The 27,063-nt window shown below is 45.3% G+C and overlaps 1 protein-coding gene across 4 annotated transcripts in view; it reads right to left on the minus strand.

Moving 5' to 3' along the window:
• Positions 1-251: 251 nt before the first annotated feature.
• Positions 252-27,063, minus strand: part of GRIA1 (glutamate ionotropic receptor AMPA type subunit 1) — a 774,249-nt gene continuing 747,437 nt past the window's right edge. For 2 of the 4 annotated variants that reach the window (XM_069653990.1, XM_069653988.1), the window contains exons 14-16: positions 22,782-22,896; positions 6,902-7,036; positions 252-3,175 (exon numbers count right to left, since the gene is read on the minus strand). In XM_069653990.1, coding sequence (XP_069510091.1) covers positions 2,987-3,175; positions 6,902-7,036; positions 22,782-22,896 — 439 coding nt within the window. In that variant the 3' untranslated portion in view covers positions 252-2,986. Of the gene's footprint in view, positions 3,176-6,901; positions 7,037-20,348; positions 20,464-22,781; positions 22,897-27,063 lie in introns of all 4 variants that reach the window. The other 2 variants (XM_069653989.1, XM_069653986.1) reach the window with 1 other exon arrangement.

A 27,063-nucleotide genomic window follows, 5' to 3' on the forward strand; every position in this document is an offset into this window, starting at 1 on the left:
CTTGAAACCATATGTGATGTAACTGTTAAAGCCATGCTAGTATGGACAGAATTTCTTACTAAAGAAAGTTCAAAGAGCAACTGAACTAACAACAGTAACAGACAAAGGACTGCGAAGATACCACATAAGACTGGAAACATAAAAAGAAAAGGTTGTTCAAAATCCAAAAGAAACATAAATGAAAGCAAAATCCAAACAATTCATAATCAAAATGTGAATTCCTATTTGAAATGAAATAAAGACTTTAAACATTTTAAAGTTTTTTTGTTTTCTTTTTTAGAAAGCGTAGTAAAAATACATATTACAAGATAGCTGTTTCCACGTTTGTCTTATTTTATCCCAGCCCACCCCTGCTCCTCTCAGACCCTCCCATGTTAACAAACAACTCATTGGGAACGTGTTCAGGGCTCATTGCTGTAAATACACCACTCCTTCCTTCCAACCAATTGCAGGTGTGCATCCTACATAATGGCAAGGCAGCGGCAGCTCAAATTACTGAAAAGGGGAGTCATGGTCACCTTGATCCAAAATCTGTATTTCTCTGCAGTTCCATATAAACGTGGATCACCTACTGTCCCGTGTGGTGAGCAACTTTGCGCATGGTATCTTTGTGTGTGTGTGTGTGTCTCTGTGTGCATTCGTATGTGTGTATCTCTGTGTGCATGTGTGTGTGTGTGTGTGTGTGTGTATGTGTGTGTGTAGAACAGGGGTCTGCAACCTTTTTCTCTCCAGATGTTTTGGGCTACATCTCCCATCATCCCTAACCAGCATAGTCAATAGCCAGATTTCATGGGAATTGTAGTCCAAAACATCAGGAGAGTCAAGGACCTCCGTTGCAGAGGAAGCAGGGATTGTGTGAAGAATGCTTGACAATCTCTGCCACTGATATAAGCAACAAATACTGTGGCAATGGTCCTCCTGGATCCAAAGGTTTATCTGCAAGTCTCTATGCATGTACAGAACCAAAGGAAACGAACAGAAAGCAGGAATCAGAAACACTGGGCTCCACTCTTTTCAGACCCATCAGAAGAACCACCTGAAAGTTTGAGATTGAGGCCTCCACGACACACAACCCTTTGTTTGGAATTCGTTTGAGTTACGACAAGACTGATGAGAAGAGTGATCACTCTAAGTAAGAGGAGAGGGCCACAGTCCATCCAATGGAATCCTTCCCATTACAGTGTAGGAGGCAGCATGTCCAAACAAGGTTCATGTAGGCAGTTTCCTGTAGGGTATACATCATATCTGCTCAGGTCAAACTTTGAGGTAACTCTTACCTTATTTGATTGTGAGACACATGTTTGGTGTTATTTTTAAATTAAATCATGGTGGTATCAACGTTACTATGTGTCTAACAACACCCAGGCTCACTTCGCTGTCTAGTATGTGCAGCATCTCATCGTTTAGGCAGGTCTGCTTTCTTTCATCCATCTTCCAGCAACCAATGCACAGAAAAGGCAGGTTTTGGTCACCACATCACATCATTGCAACAAATCTTTCCACCAATTGTTTTTCTGAGGTGGTACAAAGAGACCTATCAATGCAATATGTCCTCTTGTTTTTCTATCTCAGATGAAAGCCCCTGCCAAAAAAGGAGGATTTTGAAAGTTATAAGTAAGCCTACCCCTGTGTGAAAATGGATGGTTTGTTATTGTGATGGTGAACCCAAATCTCCTGGAAGCAACCATATCGTCATGTTTGAAGTTGTGATTGTTTGATTGTTTTATGGGTTAGTCCCAGCTTGTTTTGACCAAGCAATACATTTTAGCACATGATCACAATGGCTTGTAGGCTCGGAGGTTAGCTAATAAACTCTTGTCCCAGAAGGGGTGTGTTCAGCAAGCTCATGTTGTTGTTGAGCTCTTTCCAAGTCTTTCATAGTCAAAAAGTGAGAACATGTAATTGCCAGCTGTGCATAGCTCCTTCTAAGAGAAGGCTACAGCAGAGTAAGAGTCCACTACAGCTTCCATCCTGAGCCTTGGAAACGCTGGGGTATCTCAGGACTTCGGTCATCAATGAAAGCCTCAACAGAACTAGGAACAAATGTACATTGCCATCCTCTAGACCATTTGCCTCAGTGTTGACCATTATGTTTGATCACCTTCACAGTGGCTCCAGTCACTACCAGCTCTTTATGTTTACCCCAAAGGAGTCCATGGTTCTCTGTGTCCATTTACCCACATTGTTAATCCAGTTTGTTGACTTCTTCGCTCCAGCTCTTTTCTCTGTGCTTGTCTCACTCTTGATCGTTTCTAGTTATTTTTTATCGGTCTCTCATTTGACAAAATATGTCTTTTTTTGCTTTACCTCCAAAATCAATTCACTGAAACCCATTTCATAAATTAAAATATGACAGCCCTTCAATCTGCAGGAAAAATGATGACTTCCTTCACCTTGTCCCAATGGCCAAACGGCATGGCTGTGCTTCTTGACCCGCACCTGTGCTTTTGCCCTGGATGCTAGCAAAGCCGCAACTTTCTCGCTGGACTCCACATCACCCTTTCTCCAACCCCCTCCCCTCATTATTGTAGCCTGCCTTTTTTCTTGAAGTGATTAACGACTTTCACATAGACCTTCACAAAAAAAGTAACGAATTACATAAAGCAGAATAATTCTGATGGATTTCGGATCCAGCAAAAATGACTGAGGATCAGACATAAATGTGAGGCCCCGCATGACAATGTCATTGCAAGTTAATGAAACATGGCACACCCCGATCATGTGCCAATGATGTCCTCCCCCTGGGATCAGGGGGTTGGTTAGCTCTGTCCATCACCTCTTTATTGCCATTTGTTCTGTCGCTTCACCCTTCACACTGCAGATGATACTATCCAAAAGCAAAAGCAAAAGTGAAACGAAAGAGAAAAATATCTTCTTGGAGGTGCTCCTTCCATTAGGTTCGGGTCAATGTTTCAGGGCTGAGGGGGAATCCTCTTGAACACGAGGCATCTGACAGTTGGCTATTTTTGTTCTTTGAAATTATTTTTTATAGCCCTGTGGCTCCCAGGGCCATGCCAGCGCCATGGCCCATGCAGGGGATCGTTTGCATGGACTTGGGGAAGTCGTGGCTGACCACACGTCCGTTTTCTCCGCTGCTGGCCCCTGCTGATGCTCGCGGGAGGGTCGCCATCCTCACAGTCTCTGTGACGGTCTGCTGGGGGATCAAACAGAAGCCCTTTTGAGACGACAGAGGGGGTCACCCCCTGTCCTTTATAATGGTTGATAAGTTTACATAAAAAAATTAATAAATGAAACAAGCAAAATGACACAGTTCTAAATCAAGGCGTCTGCTGTGGCCCACCCATTTATTACATTGTTCGTAATGTTTGGTGAATAAAACTGCGGCTACGGAATACCTGTGCATCCGCACCATTGAGTGCAAGATGACCCAATGCCACGTATTCCATGCCAGAAAGAGGTTTATATCGCTAACTAGCAATCCGCTGTTAATTGTCAACTATATTGCTTTGCAATCAAAGCTTTTGGTGATAACCACAGCGTTGCTGTGTCATTCAAATGTGACTTTGTCTTTCATGACGTCTGGTCTGTGTCGACCTGGTCACCACCGTTTTCATGATCTTAAAAAAGGTGCCAGAAAACATTAAAAAAAGAGATTTTTGTGGGCAATAGGAATCTATACTGCATGTACCTTGGTTCGAGGGGGTGGACTTCAAACTGAACAGCATGGCTGTACATGTTCATTTGTTCATTTCTGCTGCTCACGAGATTACATATTTTCCTCCCACATTTTTGATCACCCAAATATTATAATTGGTTTGGCGAAATCACATGAGGCCTTACACTTCTTGGTCAAGTCTTTCCCATTATGACGTAAGGGAATGATTTAATTTAATCTAATACATTCTGCTCCAAAGTATGTTTACAGGTATATTCCCAGTGTTGTTTACGAATAGAAGCAGAGACCAGTAATTAATGTGAGATTTGCTTATGTTTACTTGAGTCATTTTGGATTTGTTTTTGTTTGGAGTTCTGTAACCCACGCCAGCATATTCCTACAGATAAATCTAAAAATAGAAAAATTCCCCTTAGACTCGAGGTTAATAACCCCATTTATCAGAATATTTTATTTGTATCTATTTCTTCGTGAAAACGTTTTTTTTTCTTCTTTTATATCATGCACAAAGTTCTGGCGTCCATTTGGGCGCAGTACATACGTTTTAAAATAAAACATGCCAGGAGTCAGCTCAACTTCTCATCAAATGATTCAGGGCTGGATAGCTGAAACTGAGAACTGGAATTTCAAACAATACATTTTTTAAGCTCTGCATATGAATTTCATTACTTTTGTGTGGGCTGTTCACCTGATTGCCTGCCAAATTCGGTATTTTCAATATAGTAATTCATTCTTAAATAATACAAATGTTTTTAAAAATTAAAACATACAATAAATAAAAGTTCGTTTATTATTCCCCGCACTGCTTTTTGATTCTTCGATGGAAGTGCGTAACAATGCAAAGGCATCGAAGTAAAGGCATTTTGCGATTAAGGAAATTTACCATTTCCTGCACGTGCTTTTGCTTGAGCAAAAACAACTGGGAAAGAACAGAGCACATTAGCAGCCCAGAAAGGTCATGGTACAGTGGCAGATGCACTGGCCATGCACGATCTTGAGTTCTGAGGGTGCATGGTAAACCTTTACCAATGCTCATGACTGCTAATGCCTGATTGCAGGTGATGCTATTTAAAATCAAGGTGGCCATGTTGCCACAACACACACCTAGTTCGTGTGTATAGTTTATCACTATAACAATCTGTTTGCATGGCTTTTGTAACCGTTCAATAGAGGATGTTGCAGGACACATCAATATGCAATCTATCAATTAACACTTATTGCTGATGTTTTCATATCCAGACCCTTTTCTGTAGACAAGGCAGTTGCTATTCTGGGTCGTGGGGTAAGGGGCTGTTTGTGGAGAGTGTGCGTATGATTAAAGACTTTTAATGCTGTCATTTTAAACTTCCAACTGCTGATGGAAGGATTTGGTGAGAATGTGGGGAGTTACTTGCATGATTAAGCTGTCACGATCCTTGATACATTTGGCAGGCATGGGACTGCTTGGCAGGATGCAACATTCATGTTTGCCGGCAAGGCTTCTGTGTTGTAAATTGTGGTGGATGAATATTTGATTGCTGGGCAATATGTATTAATGTGATCAAGTTGGTTTATAGAGATGCTATTTTTTTATTAGCTGCAATTACTACTAATTTCTTCTACAGCTGGCTGCGATATTAGCGTATGCTCTTTTTTGTGTAAAATGCATTTTTGTCCCATTAAAGAAATGGTTTCATAGATGTTGTTAAGATTGAGGCAGATTGGACCTTATTTTGGAATTTTGAAAATGTCTTTAAGAAGGCTTTCTGCTACTAGAACTCATATGTTACAGGAATCTTTTTTGGATGGCCCTTTCACTTATTCATTACACACTTCACTTATCGTGTCCCATTGCTCTGCTTTAATTCGTTTACGATCTCGTGAAAACCAGTTTTTGTGTTGTCTTTTCGTGGCCTGGTTGTAATGGAACTAATTTGTTTGTGACCTCTGTTACTAACCTATTATAACCTTGCGGTTACATCCAGGTTAGGTATTTGCTGAATTTGCAATACCTTTAAGGGCAACAAGGGCTCCAGTTGCCTTTGGTACCCTTGGTGATGCTTCTGGTTACAACGGGGCTATGCAATTTAATTCTTTGTGGGGGAGTTTGAAATGCTATGCTTTACTGCATAATGGTATACTTAATGAGCTCAGTCACAAAGACTGATGTTTAGCTGCAGAGCATTGCTGACAATCCAATCTAAGAGATTACTATGGCAATGGTAAGGATAATTTAATTTCTGTATTTATTTGGTGTTTTAAATTATGCAGCATGGCATGCAATCAAAGAAGGCTCCAGAATTCCAACATGTAATGATTACATACTCCAATGATTACATACTCCAAAAAGGCAGCTTTGAGTGGAAAGAGGCTTGGATAATCTTTCTCAGAAAGTCACATTTTTTTGAGACAGAAATCACACTTTCTTTCAAGGCATGTCAGTTAGTGCTTCTGCCGTTCATTTGGGGAGGACAAGGTGGGCTAGTGACATTGAAGGGGTTCTTAAAGTAGAGTCTGATGCAATTGTCTCTCTCTGCCCCCCCCCCAACCCCTGACCTCTACGCAATCAGATAGTTGTTGCTGGGTGAAATTAGTCGCGTTATGGAACCAGATGCTTTGTTAAAGCATATTTTAATCATGACCATGAGGCTAAATGTGTAGGTGTATGTAGGACGGGAGTAGCGAACCGGTTACCCTCCAGATGTTTTGGCCTACAACTCCCATGATCTGTGACCACTGACTGCTAGTTGGGTCTGAAGGGAGCTGTAGGCCATAATATCTTCTATAGAGCTGCATGTCGGCTCCATTGATATAGAAGATTGTCGCTATCTGCTGTACCGGCTAGTGATGATGACATATTTTGACTAAATCGCTTTACATAATGACACACCGATCTGATTTGTTTTAATGGGGTCATTCAATTTTAGTTTGTTGATCCTACTTAGTTCTTGGTCAATTTCTGCCCTGCCTTTTCTGTCCTTCCTGGCAGGCCCTGACAATTGGCGTCAGGTGCTGACTGCACCTTTTAGGTGCCATCCGAGCATGAGCTCTTCCTGATCCAGAAGCTTAACAAAGTAAGGGCTCTAATTCTTGCCGAGGATTTTCTTCCACATATTAATTCTTTTTCCAATTGTAAATGCATCCCTTAAAATTGCCCCTAGTCTCAGTAATTGGTTCGCTTCATTCGTGTTGGCCACCGAGGTAGTGTAAGACATTACCTAGGTACCCCTTATGAAAAATGTACATGCTCTCACAAACACCTCCCTCTAAAGCAGCACGCAGTAGCACCTGCATTTTCTTGGACTCGCTCCGAGACTTGTAGCAGAACTCGATGAGGGCCACCAGCATGGCCAAGCCCAGCCCACCGATCAGGATGTAGAAAACGCCGGCCACGTTGCTGAGACTGAGCGCACTGGTCTTATCCTGTGGTCAATGAGACAAGACAGGTAGAGAGGGAAAGTCCCGGTGGACGAAAGAGGGACAGGGGATAGAAACAACAAATTAAACTGAGAAAAGCTGGCATGACAATGTACACATGAAACACCCATTCCGCCCCTTTACATAAACATCACATGGCTTCACATGTCACTTTCCCGCAGTCAACCCCCCCATTACTCCAAAATTCAACCAGTGTTTGTTTTAATTTTAACATAGTTGGCACCGTGTGGATTGGAACTTCATAAGCCCTTCGATCCGTTCTTTGCTTACAAATGACTGCTTTTTAAATATCCACTATCAAAATCAGTGGAAAAGGCTTTTCCCTTGTATTTTCAAAAAAATTGCAAACTCAAATACAATCCCTAAATGCCCACTAATTTGTTTCTGTTGTGCTCTCATGGGGCTATTTATGAAATGGTATTTGGTGCCAAAGAGCAGGAGAGCTCCTAGGTTGCCCTGTCTGTACACACCACGATTCCCTCCTAATTATGGTGGCCGTGCAGGCTCTCAAAATGGTGGCACCAAAGTCTCGGCCTTTTATGTCAAGTTCAAAACCTCTCTTTTCTCAAAGTGGTCGCCTTTGCATTTCAGCTAGGGCCTGCTATGAAGAGCTCACTCTGCCCACTGTGAGCACACAGGGTTTTAATTTTTCTGTGCTTAACTTTGTCCTTTGCTGACTGGGGCCTGTTTTGTTCTGTGGGGCAGCATAGCACCTCACTAAAACGCAATCCGTTTGCACATGTAAAAGGAGAGGACGGAGCCAATTTACCATGGAACCTATCTTTATTCTCTCATCTCCGAACTGGCATCCTTTCTCTGGCTCCTCCTCCTTCCTTCCTCTCTCCCGAGCTCCTAATGATTGGGATCCCTTAAGGTAGTCCTTTGGTTAAGGAGGAACCTCGCCATTGGGACAGAACTCTTCCCCCCACCACTTATCATCAAGCTGCTCATGCATTTCCTCAGCAAGTCTCTTGATTATGCTCTGTTCCATCGCGATGTTAAGGGAACATGTGTTGCTCCGGATCCTTTGATTTCCGATCTCTTCACTTGGTTGCAGATCTAGTGCCAGGCGTCTTCGTCTCCCATTCGTGCGTGGTGTATTGGCATATACTCTCTGGAGTATTTGTCCACTGGTTTGGGATCCTGTATAGACACATCCTCTATTGCTCTGATCATACTTCTTTGGTGAGGGGGTGCCCACCTTGGTGCGTAGGGTATATCTTCCAGTTAATTTTTTAGGGTGCCTGGCTGGGTCCTGATATAGCCAGGTGGGTACATGTATAAATGTCAAAAAATCAGGATGAGAGATCTTACAAACAGCTACGTGGTTCTGAACATGTTAATTTATTTCAAAACACAAGAGTTTTTTTAAATTCTCAATTATAGACCTACTAAAGGTCTATCCTACTGTCATGTGTGACTGTGCCCTTTTGTGGAGTTTTTACCTCGACATTATAGAGGTTGATACTTACCTGTATTTCCACTGTATATAATCACACCTGTCCGTTGTCACTTTCGTGCTTATCGAAAGTTTTGTAAAATAATTGAGAATTTAAAAAAACTCTTCTGTTTTGAAATAAATGAACATGTTCAGAACCACGTAGCTGTTTGTAGGGTATTCCTTCCATGCACCCCGCCTGGAGATGATTTCCTCTTCCGCATTTGGCACACTGGTGACCTATTGCTGGGCACAGGCTTCTGTGTGGGAATGACAGCCAGCACCTATAGTAAGTGCGCTCCCCTCCGCTCTGCTGGGATGCGTGAAGGCGTTCCATCCTATCTGCACCAACATGTCCTCGAGGCACCACTGTGTGGTCTGCGTGCATGGTTGCAATCTTCTCACTTTCCGTTGGGCTTTTGATTTTGGCTGCTTGGACATCCACCCTTTCGTAGATGTGGGCTAACTCCCATATCTCTTTGACCAGGAGTTTTTTTTAAGTCTTTTCGAAATATGGACGAACTGCAGCCCTTGGTTATTCTCAGGTTATTGTTTTGTCATCCATGAATGTGTTAAATTCGCAATGGGTGATTTTCTTTTGTAATCTGATAACAAACCCTTCTACTGTTTCACGAGGCTTTTGATCGCATTGATTGAAAGTGTATCTTTCAAAGCCTTTATTCATTTGCGTCATTAGTCTTCTGTTTAGGGCAGTGACAGCAGAATCGTATGCTGTTGTCTCTTGTGGTGGAATTGTTGTGAGGATTATTATCACCTCTTTGCCCGCAATGGTAGTAAATATGTCCAGGAGTGCTCGTGATTTATCATCCCCTGTCGCCATTTCGAAATTGGAGAACTCTTCCAGCCATTCTTCCCATCGTGGGTCCCTACCCTGTTGCAGCTGTAGTAGGAACGGTTGGGGTCTCCGGAGGAATATGGCTCAGGATGCACACGTTGCCTGGACCATCTCTTGGATTGCCTGTTCTTCCACCATGGCAATTGTGTTAGTGTATCTCCCTTTGGACTTTCTGTGTCGCTGCTATTCTTCTTCCTGATTGGTTCTTGCGCCTTCCCTTCTGTGCGGCACTTGCAGCCCCTTTCTAATGCAAACTTTACAGTGTACCTGTGGAGTTGTGGAAGTGTATGCACCTGGAGGATGGCAGACGTGCTTTTCTCTGGAGGATGGCGGATTTGCCTTTTATGTATCTGGAGGATGGCGGACATGCTTTCCTCTGGAGGATGGCGGACATGCTTTTCTCTGGAGGATGGCGGATGTGCCTTTTATGTATCTGGAGGATGGCGGACATGCTTTCCTCTGGAGGATGGCGGACATGCTTTTCTCTGGAGGATGGCGGATGTGCCTTTTATGTATCTGGAGGATGGCGGACATGCTTTCCTCTGGAGGATGGCGGACATGCTTTTCTCTGGAGGATGGCGGATGTGCCTTTTATGTATCTGGAGGATGGCAGACGTGCTTTTCTCTGGAGGATGGCGGATGTGCCTTTTATGTATCTGGAGGATGGCAGACGTGCTTTTCTCTGGAGGATGGCGGATGTGCCTTTTATGTATCTGGAGGATGGCGGACGTGCTTTTCTCTGGAGGATGGCGGATGTGCCTTTTATGTATCTGGAGGATGGCGGACATGCTTTTCTCTGGAGGATGGCGGATGTGCCTTTTATGTATCTGGAGGATGGCGGACATGCTTTTCTCTGGAGGATGGCGGATGTGCCGCTTATGTGTCTGGAGGATGGTGGCTATGCCTATGTATCTGGTGGATGGCAGACATGCTTTTCTCTGGACAATGGCGGATGGGCCTTTTATGTATCTGGAGGATGGCAGACGTGCTTTTCTCTGGAGGATGGCGGATGTGCCCTTTATGTATCTGGAAGATGGCGGCTGTGCCTATGTATCTGGAGGATGGCAGACGTGCTTTTCTCTGGAGGATGGCGGATGTGCCTTTTATGTATCTGGAGGATGGCAGACGTGCTTTTCTCTCGAGGTTGGCGGATGTGCCTTTTATGTATCTGGAGGATGGCAGACGTGCTTTTCTCTGGAGGATGGCGGATGTGCCTTTTATGTATCTGGAGGATGGCGGACATGCTTTCCTCTGGAGGATGGCGGACATGCTTTTCTCTGAAGGATGGCGGATGTGCCTTTTATGTATCTGGAGGATGGCGGACATGCTTTCCTCTGGAGGATGGCGGACATGCTTTTCTCTGGAGGATGGCGGTTGTGCCTTTTATGTATCTGGAGGATGGCGGACATGCTTTCCTCTGGAGGATGGCGGACATGCTTTTCTCTGGAGGATGGCGGATGTGCCTTTTATGTATCTGGAGGATGGCAGACGTGCTTTTCTCTGGAGGATGGCGGATGTGCCTTTTATGTATCTGGAGGATGGCGGACGTGCTTTTCTCTGGAGGATGGCGGATGTGCCTTTTATGTATCTGGAGGATGGCGGACGTGCTTTTCTCTGGAGGATGGCGGATGTGCCTTTTATGTATCTGGAGGATGGCGGACATGCTTTTCTCTGGAGGATGGCGGATGTGCCTTTTATGTATCTGGAGGATGGCAGACGTGCTTTTCTCTGGAGGATGGCGGATGTGCCTTTTATGTATCTGGAGGATGGCGGACGTGCTTTTCTCTGGAGGATGGCGGATGTGCCTTTTATGTATCTGGAGGATGGCGGACGTGCTTTTCTCTGGAGGATGGCGGATGTGCCTTTTATGTATCTGGAGGATGGCAGACGTGCTTTTCTCTCGAGGTTGGCGGATGTGCCTTTTATGTATCTGGAGGATGGCAGACGTGCTTTTCTCTGGAGGATGGCGGATGTGCCTTTTATGTATCTGGAGGATGGCGGACATGCTTTCCTCTGGAGGATGGCGGACATGCTTTTCTCTGAAGGATGGCGGATGTGCCTTTTATGTATCTGGAGGATGGCGGACATGCTTTCCTCTGGAGGATGGCGGACATGCTTTTCTCTGGAGGATGGCGGTTGTGCCTTTTATGTATCTGGAGGATGGCGGACATGCTTTCCTCTGGAGGATGGCAGACATGCTTTTCTCTGGACAATGGCGGATGGGCCTTTTATGTATCTGGAGTATGGCGGCTATGCCTATGTATCTGGAGGATGGCAGACGTGCTTTTCTCTGGAGGATGGCGGATGTGCCCTTTATGTATCTGGAAGATGGCGGCTGTGCCTATGTATCTGGAGGATGGCAGACGTGCTTTTCTCTGGAGGCTGGCGGATGTGCCTTTTACATATCTGGAGGATGGCGGACATGCTTTTCTCTGGAGGCTGGCGGATGTGCCTTTTATGTATCTGGAGGATGGCGGACATGCTTTCCTCTGGAGGCTGGCGGATGTGCCTTTTACATATCTGGAGGATGGCAGACATGTTTTTCTCTGGAGGATGGCGGATGTGCCGAGGCAGACGTGCCTTATCGCTGGTGGATGGCGGATCTGCCATTTATGTATCTGAAGGAAGGCGGACGTGCTTTTCTCTGGAGGATGGCGGGTGTGCCGAAGCAGAAATGCCTTGTCTCTGGGGGTAGTCTAAGCGTGGTAGCAGGGGTGGCTGAGTGTCTTATTGGCTTGTGGAGGACAGTGGAATGCCAGAGCTGCTGTTGGGGTGGAGGAGGAGCTGTGGGCGGCTGGTGCACCAGGGTATTCCTGGCTTGTTCTGCAGCTGCTGGGCCTGCCTTGAGTTCCCATACGCTGGGCTGTGTCCTTGGATGTGACCTCGTGGTGGGTGGCCGTGAAGTGGCGTTCATGATTTCCAGGCGGGAAACGTATTACGGCAGGGAGCCGTGAAGCTGGGGCAAAATGGTGCCTAATGGCGGCGGTTGGTAGTGGCTGTGGAGCACTGTAATGGTGGGCCATTAATGGATTGAGTGTGGCCGTGGGGCGCCTATGCTTGCCCGTTCACTGCACACCCAGGCCTTGTAGCAATTCACCGGCTGCAGGCTTCTTTGGTCTACGTCGGTGCAGGTGGAGGGTCGGCCAGAGCCGAGCAGGAGACGTGGGTGCGCGACTAGTAGTCGCCTTGAGCCGAGATAGAAGGAGGGCTTGTCGGGTGCTGGGAACGGACGTGCTAGTTCCTCCTACTCCTCACCAGTTGTTTTGACCCCTGGGGCAACGTTCCAGCTCACTCACACGCACTTGGCTTGCACATGTAAAAGGAAAGGACAGAGCCAATTTACCATGGAGCATCTCTTTATTCGCTCCTTCCTTCCTCTCTCCCCGAGCCCCTAATGATTGGGATCCCTTGATGTAGTCCTTTGGTTAAGAAGGTGCCTCTTCTTTGGGACACAGCAGGGCCGGTACTTCTTTTGTAGTGGACGTTCCTGGCCTATATTTGAATTTTCATGTTTTAAGCGCACCTGAAACGAGGCTACAGTGTGACATGCATCAGTCGAGAGGTGCTTGCCAAGATGAAACTTTTAAAAGCAGGTTATAGAAATGAGTTTCTGTAATCCAGTGCTAAAATATGATAGCTTATCTGTGTGTGTGCTACAGCACTCGTTGCTCAACACACCGGGCCTCTGGCTACATTAATCTTTTGCCCCCTAAAATCATTCAAATTAAAATTTTTAAAGATTTTAGTTGCATCAGATAACTGCTTTAAACCTCTAAGTTCGCATTGGGTTGTTTCAGTTTTGTTATTTCTGAAAATGCGTTTTTCAGTGCTTAAAGAATGTAACATTTTGCCAGGTGCTTCTGTTGAGCTTGTACATGTGTACTGGTGTCTGAAAAGCATATTTGAACACACATTGAAAACCGGGGGCTACCGCAGCAGACGGCTCCCTGATGCATGGGGTGCATCCAAAGGTGCACTGGCGGCCCGGCCCTTTCTTTCGAATGTGATCTGCAAAAGACCCATCGCCTTTAAAGGTAAAGTAAAGGTCGCATTGCAAGAACAAAGAGAGCATTTTATCCACCAGCAAATATGTGAAAGTCTAAAGGTAACTTTTGTAACAAATCAGCTTGCTGCTGACTGACTCCGCCCCGGGCTTTCTGGCTTCTTTGCGGAATCAGGTATGCTGAGGCCCTCTAGTGGACACTTGGAAGTATTGCACCATTTTGGTGATTTGAGCTCCTTTGTTTCAGCTGTATTGCACAATACTGTTGTGATGTCGAAACAGGTAACTTCATGAAGGTTTAGAATGATTTGTATCCGTTTTTTTTATCAGGCGCTTTTGTCTGGTACTGAAATAATGTAATTGTAATATTTTAATGATGCGCTTGTTTGGACTTTAAGCTCTTAAAACCTTTACTGTATTGATGTTTCAATGCTGAAATTAGCTACTGTGGGAGCTCACCTTCAGCATGTGCAGGCTATATGCCTCCCCCACTTGTACACTTCTGCAGCCTTGCGATCGAAAGGCACACACGATTTCCCTGCAGGGAGTTTGGGCCGTTTGCCTATGGCCACAGAATGGTGATCTGCAGCCTGGGGGCGGCTGAGGGTGAGTGGTACCACAGACCATCGCATCTGGGTTAACGTTTCTTCAATTTTGGCTCAAGATAAGCGTGTGAGTGTAGCGAATGCCAAGCGGATGCCCACATTGACATGCACCATGTGTAGAGGTTGCACTGGCTTATACTGCACTGGTTTGCTAAGTCTCCTGCTCCCACTTTGAGTATTGCCTGCACCCCATTTGGGAAGCAAAAACGGGTCGAATAGATAAGCCAAAACTCCCAGCCTTAAACACAACTTCATGCATTCATACCACCCTCAACAGCATGCCCCATCCCCGTTGAACCCACATTTCATTATAATCTGTCACAATTTTCATCAGAGACATTGGTGGCCATCCCCACGGTGCCACCCGTAAACCAAGTGTAGCATGCATACCTTGCAAATGTCACTCTTCCCATGTGTACCAGAGAATTCCCAGTATTCTGAGCAAAATACCCACCCTTATGACCACCTCCTACGGCTGAGATGGCTTAACTTGTTTTAAAACACCAGGTCTGCAGTGTGGGCCTCCCCATAAACGATGTGCAATGGTAGCGGGGTGGAAGGTGGCGCTGGTGAGGGGTTTCTAAACTCTCTCATTGGTGGTGTGGATCCCTGACAAAATAGTAGCTGAACTAGGGCGAGACAGGACGCAAGGAAATACAGGAAAATAAACCTGCAGGGAAAGTGGGCTGTGCATGGGTACTCACTGGGGAGGGGAGGCTATGTGCAGTGTGTCACCATTGAGTGGGGGTATGGGAAGGTAGTGTGCAGCTTGTACCTTTCCGAGTGTTAACAGGGTTATGGAGACCACTGCGGTTGAACTGATCCTCCAAATGTTCTGGGTTAACTCATATTTTCTGCTACAGGGACGATGTCCTGGAGAAACAGAAAGAGTATGTTGCTTAGTGCGTATGGTGGCTTATTCGGACAGCAGCAATCAAGCGTGCATGGTGAGGTGGGTGGTCAGAAATCAGGGTTCATAGACTGCACCATGATGTGTATGCAACTCGACAGACAGAATTATACATGGCTCGCAACTTGCATGCGTAGAATGGCCAGCTCTGGGCCTCAAATGTCAGGTCAGCTCATGGTCTTCATTGCAATCCTAGGGCAGTCTTGGGACCAGCGCACTGGATCTTACGATGCTGTAGTATGCCCCAGATCAGCTGCAATATGCTCAAATGGAAACAAAGACTACTCATGTGCGGGAAAGAGAAGCAAAAACCAAATTCAGATACTTGCAATCCATGGGTTGCTTCGCACAATGCCTTGGGAATCCAGTTTAGGAAAATAACTCCTTTGAATAGCAAACAATGATGAGAGTGTTGGCTTCAAATGGTGTCCCAATTGCCAGGCTTAAGTTCCTGGAGCTTCGGCCAAGCCAATGACCAATTGTCTGGAAAGGCATCTCTGCCCTCAAGTATTCTTGCTCCATGTCCATCACTTCTATGAATTTCTTGTCCGTCCATCGGCCATGTCCCCGGTACAACAATGAGGACTCGACATTCCTCTCTGCTAGCTCACGTGGCATATTACTTGACTCTAGGATGATCCTCGTGTACAACTGGTTCTCTCTTCTTAAGAAGTCAACGTCTGAATGGGTGCAACGTGCCAAGCTCTCTTTGAAGTGTCATCACATGACCAAGAATCACTTTTTTTTTATAGATCTTCTACATTCTGGCCCATATGAGACACAATCCCTAGATAGTGCACACATACCCTGCTCAGGAGTGCATCTGCTCTCAGAATCTGCATCTTGTGGTGTAGCTGTTCGGTTCCCCTGACAGTGAAAGGCAGGGGTCATCTTGAGTATGATCCATGGTTCTGCTGTTTTTACCACAAAATCATCCATTTTTGACAACCTTCAAGAGTCTTTCGCCAACTGCAGCTTCAGAGGTCAAGACATTAGTTGATCCACTTGGGTGACCCCCCAGCCCCCAAGCCCCGCCCTGACTATTGCAACCTATGAATTATATGAGCAATTAAGATAGCACAAACTGCAAAGTGAATTGTCTCCAGGCTCCTTGGTAATACGTGATACTGTTTCCCCACTCAAATGATACTCGTGTTTAAAGATTGGCAAGAAAAAAGGGAACGCCGGTCCTGCCTGGTTGCAAAACTTGCTATGAGTCAAAACTGTGATCTGCAAGACTCTGGGCAGGTGCTCAGCCCACTGAGTTATCTTGTTAGCTAGCTTTGCTTTCAGTCCTCACATTGATCTCTCTGTGCATTTTTCCTGGTCCTTCAAAGCTCCATCCAAGGTATTCGCGTTCTGTTCAGTCTGGCCTCTTCTTCCTCATACACACCACCTCGAGGTCTTCTCGGGATGATGCAATGAGTGACGATGGTGTAACTATGACCCTATACTTCACTGTCAAATTCTACTCTATCAAACCTTGTTAGCTCACAGACTTCTTTTGTGTTCTTGTAGCCTTCCTCTGGCTGGTGAGTGGAGATGGTGCACATTTCTTGAAGGTGCTCATCAAATGGCAATCTTCGGAGTGCACAGATGGCGATAGACCAAGCCAGAGGTGAATGTGGCCAGTCAAAGGCATCATTGAACAGGTAGTTCTTGGATCACTCTAAATCATTTCCAAATTCATGTTTTCCCTAAATTTAGAAGCCACGGGCGATCCATTAATTTCAAATAAATTGTACAAAGTCTTGCTCTTAGAGATACCTTTCGTTTACTGTGTTGTCAGTGAACCAATAGAACAGGAGTGCGGGATTACCCACATTTTCAAATTCTAGTAAAGGACACATAATAGGAGGCCTCAACTCTACTTAACATGCCCAGTCCTGTCCCTAGATACGTGGCCCTGCTCTAACTGCTCGGCTGGCAGATCCTTGCCTCCACCCGTTCCTTTCGTCTCCTTTAGGAGAGATGCCACACTTAAACTTGCAGATAGGGGCAGGGCTTCCTCCACTGCTGGGCAGGAAATCCAGGATAGTCATGATTCATGGGTGCCCACCGCCACCCCCGCGGGGAACAGGTTCTGCCTCTCATCGGATATGAACTATCAATTTGTTCTCTGTGCCGTGACATTAGCAGAAACAAGTCTGGTCATCATGGAAGAAATGTTTGGCGATGCCTATGTGTAAGACATCACCAATTATAAAGTTGGTAACTGGAGATGAGTGTCCTTAGGCCAGGACATCACCGGGAACTAGGCCTGGATGGAGAATTCTTCAGAATAGGCTCTGCTCATGACATAATCACACATCACAAGTAATCATCTCTGGCTCATCTCATGATATCAGACGTGAGCCTGGCTACATATCATAGATTGCTTAAGCAGGTCTCTTCACATGACATCCTATGTATAGTTTTTTTGTTGTTGAAACATTACAATATTTAATAAATATGTAAGTATTCGATTGCCTGACAATGCACCATCTTTCAATGATTAAAGACATTGCATATACTATTCATAAATGTATGATTTTGATTTTGAAATTACAACATTAAATTGCATACAAGAAAAGGATAGCCCATTGTTTCAATTCCTCAAGTCCTAAAAATAACAGAACCTGCTTCAGATATCATAAAACGACTTACTCAACAACAAAACAGTCACTAAAGAGAGTGTCACATGAACCATAAATCCTCCTTAGATGGGGTTTTACTGCACTGCAATGTCAATTGCCATTTCGACTCCTGTCAAGTGGCAGATATGCCATGTACACTGGTGGCATAATCTAGCAATTGCTGAATGACTTGTTGGTGTTGCGGAAATGCGCAGGTGCCATAGAGCATATGGATGGTCCTTTATGCCAGTGCACTAAAATGGCTGACTGGGCTGTGAGAGTAGGAGACAGCCTGCCTCTTCTGGAAGGCAAAAATGCTGTGTGCTAGAGTGAGCACGCACCAGTGAATGGCCATCAGCAAAACGTTGGTCCTTACATAATCGACACATACATGTATGGAGGAACTGAAGTCCATGTTATAATAAGCATGAATTGGAGTTCTGACAGATAAATTATTCTTTCCAATGTCCTTTTGTCCAAGGTGTCCAGATTTCATACTGTGCAGTTTACAAAACTTGTGTCCAATAATCCTAAATTGGTCATTGTTACTCCTCCTCTGGTAAGATATCTGCTTGATTTTTGACTAGGAGATCTGCTTGGTCTTCAGTTTAGAAGTTTACTTGACACTTGACCAATTTTTCCACTTGATACACGATCCCCATTCAGGAGGCAGAACCCACTAGAGAGAATGACTCCCGATCTAGATGTCTGCGTAACCCTCATACCAGGTTTCTGTTTGACCCTCAACACATCTGTCTGCTTGACCCTTGAAATGCAGGTCTGACTGTTCCTTAACTTGGTGGTCTTCTTGTCCTTACACCAGACAATTTGTTTACCCATCAATAATTCGATTTTCCTACCCCTGTACAAAGGGAGCTGCATGCTTCTGGAACGGATGGCCTGCTTAACTCAGTGCATATGTGTATACTTCAGCCTACGGGAGCCATTGGATAATGAGAGAAACAGCCGATGAAAGTCCTCTTGCTCTGCAGACCTCAAATGACATTCCCACCAGTCATTGGTAGGGAGCAGTGGGAGGCTTTTGGCAACAGAAAACAGCTAGAACCTGTCACCACATGCCCAAAAGGTATGACTAGGGACTCTGCTGGTAATGGGGACAATTGATGCTACAGAAGAGGACCCATGCTATTGCTTCCTGTGCATATTAAAAGGTAGAACAGGTGCTGTTTTAGACTGTGCACAAAGTGATCTTGGGACAATACAATTGGGGGTAATGGGGCAGTACTACATGTTGCCCAACGTTCCATGACACAAGGAATCATAGGAGATTGAGATGTGACTGGCTGAGATGTGCCCGAGCCCAGCAAACTTTTGGAAAGATCAATCTGTCTGGTAACATCTTAATTTACAAATTGCCCCTGCCAAGGCATGTGCGTAAAACTGGAGGGTTACGTAGCTGGAAGACTAACTTCTTCATGACATCAAACTTGTGACATACTGGAGTGACGTTATGAGGCCCGGCCAGAATGGAAACCTGCAGATTTCATGCAAAGAAAAGCCATGATGTCCAGTCTCGAAGGAAGCTGGGATATATAGGGATGACTCCACCCGGGGTCAAGCGGAAGGGGAGATTGGGTTTAGTTAATGCAGCAGAGTGGTTTGTAAGGAGTCCAGGAGACAGGAAGGCAGCAGTAAGTGGTCAGTAATCCTGTCAAGGAGAAGGACCAGACACAGGGAACACATTGTCTTGCACACTTCTTCATATACCACCATTGTGCCACAGGTTATGTTTGTCAAACATATAAATGTTTTCCAGGACAGATTCATTTTTCAGTGACATCTTGGGTTGAGCTCAGCTCACCCCCAGCATCCGCGTATCTTTAATCAGGTATGAGACTATTCTTTAAGTTAAGTTGTAATGGGTGGCGCATGGTGTGCGCGGGGTTCAGTGTTGAGGAAATGGTGGTCCTGGACAGTGACGCATCCCAGTTGGTCTTCACTAACTTTCTTTTTTTCTGTAGAGAGATTGATGCTGCCTCTTTGCAGGTGCAGCTGCCCTCGCCTGGTGTAGGAGAACTTGTGGGAGGGCAGGGAGGAGGCACAGTTCTTCTCCCACTGGCGGCTTTCGTAGAGAATGTGGGGAAGGCCAGACTTGCGCCTTCATCTACAGGCAGAGGGAATGGTTGAGGAGAAGGAGAGATTCAGCTCCAGCTAGAGGCATTGGGGAAAGGCAGGAGCAGTGGGACAGACCTTCACCTCTAAGCTAAGGACAGTCATTGGGAAAGGATGAGGAGGGACCTGACAGACATTTGGAGAGGCTGAGGAGGGGGAGATAACTTCACCTTCAAGATCAGGCGTTGGGCGAGGAGCAGGTAAAGGACAGCCCTTGACCTCGAATGAAAGGTATTATGGCCGTATCTGGATATGTGAACTTCAAGTTATCAGAGAATATTGACTGGATGGGTGTATATTATGAACTGCTTGACCCTTTATTGCTGGAATGATTAGATGGAGCTATGTTCATTGAGTTTTTCTACATGGAAGGAATGGCTCTATAGCGAATGGTTTGGAAAATGGACTTGATACGTCTACATTTTCTCACAGTAACTTATCTGGTATCCCTACTAACCATGAATGCCCTAATGTTACCCAAATGTCCATTGGAGCTACCACTGCAGATGAATACAATTCATTCCCTCTTTGGATAACAGCATGTTGTTGAGTAAATACGCCTCTGTAGAACATAGCATGAAAACCCTGGGCCTGTGTGTGTGTCCCTCTTCCACCCCTCCCTTGTGTACAGCACCCCTGGGTGCACGCCTGCCGTGGGACCGCAGGCTCCCCTTGTTACACACTTGGTAGGGTTATGATTGTGAGTTTGTGGGAGCTCTGCGGGGAGTTTGACTGACCTTGCTTCCGGAGTCTTTGCTTCCACACTCCCCTTTATCGTACCACCATTTGCTTTTCAGCTTGTCTAAGACGCCTTGCTCACTGAGCTTCAATACCGCTAGGTTTACGGCACCTCTTCAAACCAGGGGAAATAACATAAATAACATTACCAATGTTATTTTATGTTATTGGGCATCACAGAAACAGGTCATACAGCAATCATCGACACATTTTGCCATTTTGTTTTCGACATACACAAAGTGATACACTTCGATACTCCATCAAGCCCCCCGCCCATGCTCCCACCCCCACCCAAAATCCAGCATAGCGAGATGAGTATGTCTTATATCACTTTGAGTAACCAGCAACTTCAAGCACCAATCACTGTGCTTTGCAGCACGGCAGCCAATGGGGATCAAACAGGGACTGCCGGCTACACAATTAAGTGTGGGCTTTTTTGCACTTCGTATGGGGGTGGGGAGAGGTAGAAGGTTGTGGGTCAGGCACTGACAGCCTCTACATGTTAAAATAACTGATATTGTGGGGTGCTAAAGATTATGCATATGCTTGCCAATTTGGAATCTCGTCTTAACGAGGAAATGTATTGATAGAGGTGTGGGCCGCATCCTACAGACCAAAGACCTGATATTTGTGCAGGATGTTACAAAAGGTAGAACTTTGACAGGAGCATTTCATTTTCAGTGGGTGGTACTCAACTAAGGCCAAAGGGGCAATGGAGCACGCCATTTTGAGTGAGCTTTACTGCCTGGGAGCTAGACCTTAGACAACGTGATGAATCGAGTTAGGAGAGGAGTCTGTCTTGAGAAGATGGGGGCAACGCTTTAAGCTAGGGTGTAATCAGGCCTGGCAATTAGTAGCATTGACTGGAAGTGAGGAAAGACTCCCTTCAAGTCCATTGGCCTTCAACATTAGCAAGGCACTCATACTGTGAGGGGGACTCACTCATAAAGAGTGGCATCTGGAATTGCTGACAAAGGTTAAGTGGGAAAGGTTATTCTCTTTCTTAATAATAGAAAATGGTCTCTCCTGGAGGTTGAAGGTCATGCACGTATGCGTTATTTCAACTGCATCGTAGCTCATGCAAAGCTGACATAACGGAGGCGCTCTGGCTAGGAGGGAAATATGGAGGATTCTCTTCTGGCTGTGTAGACTGAGAGGCTGGTAGGGCTGTTGCAAAGTCTGTCACATGCCTGGAAAGCCGGACCTCTACAGTCCTTTCAATGGCGCGAGCCAGAGAGTAATTCTCTTGAATTCCCGACAGGCGAGTTTACCTCCGAGCAGTACAGTGCTTGATCTACTCAGATATAAGCATGCCCCTGTTCAAATGAAACAGTCCCAACAAACTTAGCCCTTTATGCCCACCACTTCAATCATTCATGCTGGCTTTGTGGGGGAGGTTACTAGGGATGGAGCACAAAAGTCACACTTCTGCTCTTTATGGGATTAAGGGTTTTCTTTGCTTCGACGGGAAGCGCTTGACGGCCATCTTGTATTTAGGCAAAACATACCCTCTACTTTGAGAGTGAGAGAAACCAAGGGAAGGGAAAGGAATCAAAACATAAAAAAGACCATACAATGCAGTGTTTTCAAATGGCTCATCTGGCTGCACCACAGTAAAGCAAGAAAAATGTCACTGCATATTTTGGTTTTGTGTATTTGGATCAGAACTGGTATATTAATTTCAGACAAACTCTTTGCTGGTTGTTTTAGCCAGTTCTTAAGTTAGCTCAAAAAAGAGCCTCATTTGCCATCTTGTCAACCAATGAAACTAGACTGATGTGAATATGACACTGTGCTCAGATCTGACTAGTTCATTTCCTTCCATTGCAAATCCATCCCATCTTAGTCTCTCCTACTTTCGATACCGTCCGATTAATACCACTTTCACACTGGAAACTATACTATTGAATGAAAAAAAAAAGGTTTTCAATTGGAGTTATCGAAGAGTCCCACATGAGGCCGTAGACAGAGACCAAAAATAATGAATGGCAACTGTCAGAAACATGATTCTAGTCCTAGTCGAGGGCAACAATAAAATAGCAACACATGCAATAATGTGAGTTTAAAGAAATTGGCCTGATTAAAATGTTGTTTTTTTCCATCTAACAGGAGAGCACTCCCGTGGTGATAGTGCATGGTATAAATATCCTTTAACATAAAAAAAAACATACTGTCAAGACTCAAATTCAAAATGGCCGCCAGTTGCATCCATGTGCTCCAAGTTGGGGGTACGGTTCGGGTGAGGGAAACAGCAGAGTTTTATAACTGCTGTTTGGACACATAGTTCTAAGGATGTGTGAGTACTGACGGCTGGAGAGTGAAACCACTAATTTGATAAATATAATTAATTTTAAACACTGTGTGGCCGTGCAGTTGCTGGTTACTATCCATGCTCTGTTATTACCCGCTAGTTTGTTCTTACTGGGGCTGACCTTGGAATCACCTCCCCCGCTGCCGCATTCGCCCTTGTCGTACCACCATTTGTTTTTGAATTTGTCCAAAAGTCCCTGCTCGTTCAGTTTTAACACTGCCAGGTTTACTGGATTTCTTTAAAAATGAATAGATAACACTCGATAAGTAGCAGGCCCAGGAAGTACTGGCACAGATAGGCTGACAGAGGAAAGATGAGCCAAGCTCCTGACCCACCCAGGCAATAATCGTCTAAGAGAGCCATGTGGGTCATAGGGGACGTGCGGGGTAAGAAGGATTATTTTTTCCAAATGGAGAGTTCCGATTCCCAGAATGTTTGTCTCAGTATGGACAGGCAGGAGGGAGGCAATGGTTTGAAAGTGTCAACCAAAACACATCAGGGGATCAGGTTTGGGGTGAAAAATTAGTACTTTGGGTTAGTACATATGTATGTGTGGTTTTCGATGGCCTATTGTGAAGTTGGACATTGCAATGGGGCAGAAGATGGCTCACCTTCCCCTGGGAGTAATTCGTGGGCCACAAAGAACACACATTGAAAGACAACACTTTTAGCAATCCTTCGGCATTAACATTAAATGAAAGACCACATCCCTTTGAGTGCAGAGAGAAAAGAATGACCCACACTTTTTGTGGCTAAAGATAAGAGGTTAAGAGTTAACAAACAAGTAATCAACATCAAACAATTAAAAACATATCTATGGGAACAAATGCATTTTGCCATCCACAACCGGTGCTGCTCTGCAACAATCGGGACTATACACAGATGTCAGATCTATGCATTATTGACAATAATTTCTGTTTGGGCCAAAGGGGAAATGTCCAAATGTGCCTGTTAAGGGTTTCCATGCTTGCGCTTTACTGATAGCTCCTCTGCTGGCACCCAAGCGATGGCCCAGTGTGTGTGTCTCTACCGCACTCAACAAATGGATACCTCAATCTGCGTGTAATACCCCTCTTAACCAACTGGTGACTAAGTCTGTTTTCGTTCATCCTTCCTACCCAATATGCGTGCATCTAACTACCTCACTTAATTGATAATACAGTACATTGACATATAATCATTCACCCAAGTGACTCCCAGTCTTTTCATCAAGGGGCATTTCCACACCATGTTTTCAGAATATCTACAAGAAGAGCATTTGAATACAGTGAAACTGAATGGGAGTTATTTATATATCCTGAAAACCTGGTGTGGCTCCAGAGGACCGGACGTGGAGACTTGTAAATATGGCTATCTGAAGCCCAGTGCAGTCCTTGTAATGGAAGATTGGGACTGTATCTAGAGAACAGCCACACTTGACATGATGGGCTTTCTAGGCAGGAACCAGAAGCCTTCTCCTGCCTTATAGATGGAGTGTCCTGACCCTGCAGCTTCCGGGCACTTGTGAAAGAGCCACCCTTCAGAACTGTCCTCCTAGGGAACAGTCTAGGTTGAAGAAATTGGCAAAGGTATGTCTCATTTGGAGGCCGGGATAAGTAACCCACTATCTTTGTCTGGAATGGGACCCCTTTGTCATCTCAATGATTCATCAGTAAGCCTTAAGTCTGCCTGTTTGGGATTAGTGTTCCACTGTTCGGTGTCTACCTACAGCTGAGCCACAACTTTGGCTTGGTTGGGGCTATGGCCATGAGTAATGATGTCCTTCTGTTGCCACTGTCTCGGCCATTTCTTCTTTTCCTGTCTCCATCCTTCTGCTTCTGTCTTCATTTGAGAAAATAGTCCCTTAATTGATTGTGATTGTCCCTTTCAATTATTTGTGATACTGTGAAACCTGACCACGACAAATATTGCATGATTTTTGTGTCTTACAAAACTTTGTAAATTATTGTTTTAAAATGTTGTACCTGGCACTCAAGAGTCTGAGGCCTTTTGCCCTTTGCTAATATCTAGGGTGACCAGATTTTCAAAACAAAAAACCGGGACGGCCAACAACATAAAAGACGGACTACCCCATCGCAGCCCACCAATTACCGCCCCTCCCCAACACGCCCCCACAACCACCCCCCTACCATATTTCCAGCACTTCTCCTTTCTATAAACTGTATATAATCTCATTTGTGCAGTTTTGTCTGTGAATCGTGGCATGTTAATTCAAAACGAACCTTAGCTCTAATTAATATAACAAGGCTTGCTGTACAATAATTTCCAAGCCAGTTTCTGTGGCAGTCAGTAAGTGTTCTGACTTGTACCTGAGAGATTGTGGGTTCGAGCCAAACCTCCAACTTCAAAATTCTGAAAGTGTTGAAAGTGAAAATTATGGTTTTAATTACCTAGCCCCCCAAACATGCAAACCCTGGACGGGGTTACAAAAATTAAAAAACTCCCGGGACCCTGGGATGGAGGGTGATTTCACCGGACTGTCCTGGGAAAACCCGGATGTCTGGTCACCCTACTAATATCCCACTCCTTTTGTGCAATTCCCTGCATTCTCCACATACCTCCCTCTTCCCCGCCAGGCCCCACATGCATTTCCCATCCACCTCTGACACATCCCTGTCTAGTACCTTTTTACTTACTCGGCCCCCCCTGTCTCTTAACAAGGCCTTTTTTTCTTAAGATCTACGTGCCCCCATCTCGCCCTGTCCACTCCCTGCACACCCCCATCACCCTCGCCTCCTTGTCTCCAACACTACTCTGCATAGTCTGTTTTTTCCTGTTTTACCCTCCCCTGCCACATATCCCTGTACAGCGCCTTATTTCATTTTCTTCCGCGCTTCCCTGCGCCTCTCATTGAACCCTCTGTTTTTCAACCTGCAAACTCCCTCTCACCATGGTATCCAGCGATAAAGGTGTCTGGGAAAAGTTTGCCAAGGGCCGACAATTCCCCAAATTTGCACTCTCATGAAAATCAAACACTTTGCCCAAATATTCTACGACTGGAGTTAGAATAGTAATTAATGCCCATCCTAGAATACGTGGGTGAAGGCTTTTAGGGGTGCAGGGAAAAAAATCGCCTGCCTGGCGACTTTTTCCTAGGGGACATTTTCACAAAGACATCCCGATTTAGGCAGGAGACTCATGATTTTTTCTATGAAAAATATTGCTCCTTTTCACTCTCTCCCACCTAAAATAATTCCAGCACCAATGTATTCCAAAGGGGAAAATTACGTCTCCCGATTTCTCTCACAAAATCTCCCTCATAGGTAGGTTGGAATGTTGGCATATATGCAAAGAGCCCCCTCCATGAGCCCCCTCTCGCCGCACTTCGTGATCCTCCATCCCCTTATCTCCTCCTCAAGCCAGACAGCATATTCTGCTTTTTCTGTTTCAGCCTCTTGTTCCAGCCATTCCACAATAGGGCAGTGTCTCCACACTCACAATTTTCAGAGGACACAATCGCACTGGCGTTCGACAGGGCGGTCAAGTGAGGGAGATAGAGTTCTCAGGAATATAAGGAAGGAACATTGAATACATACTGTATTTCTTTAACCTTGCACAGCCAGCAACCAAGAAAAGGGAAGCTGTTTCAACTGGGACTGAGCAGATAAGCGGTCTGAAATCACCGGACTCGCAGCCGTGACTGCGCTTCGAGGAGATGGCAAAACTCAGCAATGAAGAAAGATACAGTAAATACCTAAACGGTGATTTGTAGGACCAAATACTCAACAAAATACAAAGCCTGTGCCCAATTACATGAGGGAAGTGCGACACTCTCTGCTGCCCGTAGACTCACCGGACGCCATGTTGTGTGCCTTCCGATCATGTGACGGGAACCTGTGGGACTGATGGATCGGCAGGAGAGCTAACAATATGGTAGCAGGAGATAACGCACCCCGATGGGCCTCTCAATTTTACTTCTAGCAAGGAACATGAATATACCGCGCATCCAAGTTCTGGCGACAAAGTTCGTCTGGAGCCAATTTAAGGGAATACAAGGCATATGGCCAGCCGTCACCTGCGAGAATATCAGAGTGTAATCTGAGTGGTGAGTCCCAGGTCAGAAGGGAGACTAATTCCAAATGGGCACTAAATACCCGACACGCATCCCTTCAACAGACACTTTGAGGGGGTAGAATATGACTGTGAAAAGCGCTCCTCTGCCAGGCACGTAAAGGTAGTTCCAATTTTTAACTCGGCAAAAATATATGCGCGAATAGAGCCAGAGCAGTAATGGGAAGTAACTGTGGGGGCTCTTTTGAAAAGAGACAAACATGGTACCTGTTGCGTGTCACCCCTGCAGGGGGACATGGTCTCTCCCAGAGTGTGTGTTGTGGTCACATGGTTCCCCATGTGACCAAGTCAATAAAAGGTCCGAGCTGCTTCCCGCTCGGCAGTCAAGACTG

This window comes from Ambystoma mexicanum, chromosome 3q (genome assembly GCF_040938575.1).
Source record: "Ambystoma mexicanum isolate Mex_15411 chromosome 3q, UKY_AmexF1_1, whole genome shotgun sequence".
NCBI lineage: Eukaryota > Metazoa > Chordata > Amphibia > Caudata > Ambystomatidae > Ambystoma > Ambystoma mexicanum.